Here is a 2,834-nt window from a genome sequence, read left to right as displayed (position 1 = left end):
GCATTACTCCCCAGGAAAATTATTTAATTAATTCCTGATACTCATTTCTGTTAGAGGCTGAGTGAACCCCAGGGCCATAGTGCGGCTGGAAGGATTAGGTCAACTGAAAAAATTCAATGACCTCATTGGTATTTGAACCCGTGACCTTCCGACTTGTAGCATAGTGCCTTAACCACTACCTTTGATTTATATTTGCAGATATTATTGTTGTGTAGTGGCCCCATTTGTGATATTGTATACATCCAAGGAGCCTATGTGTTTCTAGCAGGTTGTTCTGAGGTGAAGCGTGGAAGTCAAATAGTTAAATGTGTGATGCCCCATAACAACAAACACATGACTCAAAAATGGTGAGAGCACAGAGCACCAAGCCTCAAAATGTGGGCACTGTAGCCCCAACAGGAAGCAGGCTTTGTTCGAGTATGTATGTAGACATCCTGGATTGTATGTGAAACTTGTATACATGTAATAAATACTCTGTATATAAATTATTGAATTATTTAATTTTTTTATAGTGATTCTTATATGCTCTTTATAAATTAGTGTAAATAAAATTCTAAAAAGACAGTCACAAAAGCATGATTTACTCATAAAGCAAATAAATGCTACTGCAACTCTGTTCTGTCTTTAATGAACTTCATTATGTATGAAAACTGGATATAAATTATTTTGTAAACTCCAGAAGTACATACCCAACCAGAAACTTCTTAACTGTGGCAGAACGCAGGAGTGGAGGATAATAAATTCCATGAAACACCCAGTGGCTTACATCCTCCTGAAGTTTTGGGCCAGTTGGAGCTCCTAAAACATGACAGCATTATATCAGTTTGAAAATTACTGGAGATCACTGTATCACTTCTGATGCAACAGTTAACTGTTCGTCAGATACCTGAGAAAAGCAGAGAGCATAATGAGGTGATACATCAGCTATCCATAGATTTAAGAAAGCCTATGACGAAGCAGGTGAGTGTAGCAGTAATGCTGTAGACTTGCATCAGGGAGATGCTTGGTTCAAGTTTCAGTTGGGGCACTAACTATCCTGACTGAGGTGTGTCGTGGTTTTCCTCAGCCACTCCAAGCAAATGTCACGCTAATATCTTGATTAGGCCACATTCCTTCCTTCCATATTTTCATGTGTTTAGGTGTGTGACTATAGATGTGTTATGGATTGGTGAATCGATTTATTGACTGCTTATACACACCACTCAAAACTACAAGCAGTTACAGCATCATCGCAATCACTTTACAAATCACTACAGCACCTGCTAAGCCTTTCTCTAGCCTGTTGTGTCTTCATCAGCCGTTCCCTGGCAATGGCTTCTAACGTTGGAGATTCTTCACNGCTTATACACACCACTCAAAACTACAAGCAGTTACAGCATCATCGCTAATCTCCTCACTTTACAAATCACTACAGCACCTGCTAAGCCTTTTTCTAGTCTGTTGTGTCTTCATCAACCGTTCCCTGGCAATGGCTTCTAACGTTGGAGATTCTTCAGCTTCCTGCGCTCAGGTCTTATCTTCATAGCCTCCCTGCAGAACTTAGCTCTCAACTAACTTCCAGGCTGGCAGCCATTTCACACCAACCTCCTAGTCTTTTCTTCACTGGCTGACTTTCAACTAACTACACTCTGTCGCCCCAGTTGTCTTCAAGATAACTCCTTTGCATGGACTGAGTAGAAAATACCGTTTCCAACCATAACTCCAGTGTTTCAGAGGCGTGTTCACCGAGCTGTTGCACAGCAACAGCTGTTGTCTTGTTTGTTTCAAGGTATTTGTCTAACAATGGGTCTATATGCCACACTATCCTTTCCAATTTATTATTCGTTCACCAGTCACTCGGCCATCCATTGCTATACAGTCTGAGACACTGAATGTTTTAAAAAATATAAAAAAGAGCTTTATATTTAGTTAGGAGAGAAGCACTGTACAGTATTCTCATTGAATTCGGTATACCCATGCAATCTGTTAGACTAACTGAAATGTGTTTGAAAAATCTTACTGTCAATAAACAATGTCCCCGCACTGTAACATCCCTAAACTTACTTGAACATCTCCTGATGGTAAGATACACAATCAAATCAACCATATTTTGATAGACAGGAGATGGCACTCAAGCATACTTGATGTCCGTTCATTCAGGGCAGCAGATTGTGATACTGACCACTACCTGGTGGAGGCAAAGGTTAGGGAAAGACTGGCAGTGAGCAAACAAGCAACGCACAGAGTCCATATGGAGAGGTTCAATCTCAAGAAATTAAATGAGGTAGGGGGTAAAGAGCAGTATCGTGTTGAAATCTCAAATAGGTGCGCAGCTTTGGAAAACATGGGCACTGAGATGGGTGTTAATAAAGCTTGTGAAACTATTAGAGAGATTATCAAAATTTCTGCAAAGGATAGTCTAGGCTATTATGAACTCAAGAAGCATAAGCCATGGTTTGATGAAGGATGCTCAGAATTACTAGACCAAAGAAAACAAGCCAAATTATAATGGTTACAGGATCCAAGAAAAATAAATGGAGATAAACTGAACAATATAAGACGTGAAAGCAGCAGGCATTTCAGGAGCAAAAAGAGGGAATATCTGAAAGACAAAATTGATGATGCAAAATTTGTCAAAAACATAAGTAACATGAGGANACACTTACAAGCGTGGAACCAGGATAGATAGATCTGTAGAAATTTTATGCCACATAACTAAACTCATAACCAGGTCCATGACCCCACGGCATGGAATAGAAAGAAGAACTAGTAACAAAAACTAATAGTGTTAAACCAGCGTCAACAATGGAGTAAATCACGTCTATCTAATTTAGAACTTAATAGAAATAAATAAA

General features: G+C 39.4%; 2 protein-coding genes across 5 annotated transcripts in view; one reads left to right on the top strand and one right to left on the bottom strand.

Moving 5' to 3' along the window:
- Positions 1 to 2,834, bottom strand: part of LOC111864548 (galactose-1-phosphate uridylyltransferase) — a 28,133-nt gene that overhangs the window by 7,993 nt on the left and 17,306 nt on the right. The window contains exon 6 of the mRNA XM_023851871.2: positions 690 to 798. Coding sequence (XP_023707639.1) covers positions 690 to 798 — 109 coding nt within the window. The remainder of the gene's footprint in view (positions 1 to 689; positions 799 to 2,834) is intronic.
- LOC111864546 (adenylyltransferase and sulfurtransferase MOCS3) overlaps positions 1 to 2,834 on the top strand; it is a 56,573-nt gene that overhangs the window by 52,525 nt on the left and 1,214 nt on the right. The gene's annotated exons all lie outside the window — the stretch shown is intronic.

The sequence above is a fragment of the Cryptotermes secundus genome, unplaced genomic scaffold (assembly GCF_002891405.2).
Source record: "Cryptotermes secundus unplaced genomic scaffold, Csec_1.0 scaffold1323, whole genome shotgun sequence".
In the NCBI taxonomy this organism is placed as follows: domain Eukaryota; kingdom Metazoa; phylum Arthropoda; class Insecta; order Blattodea; family Kalotermitidae; genus Cryptotermes; species Cryptotermes secundus.
The sequence above is the reverse complement of the archived record's forward strand: the minus strand, read 5'-3'. Positions and strand labels throughout refer to the sequence as shown.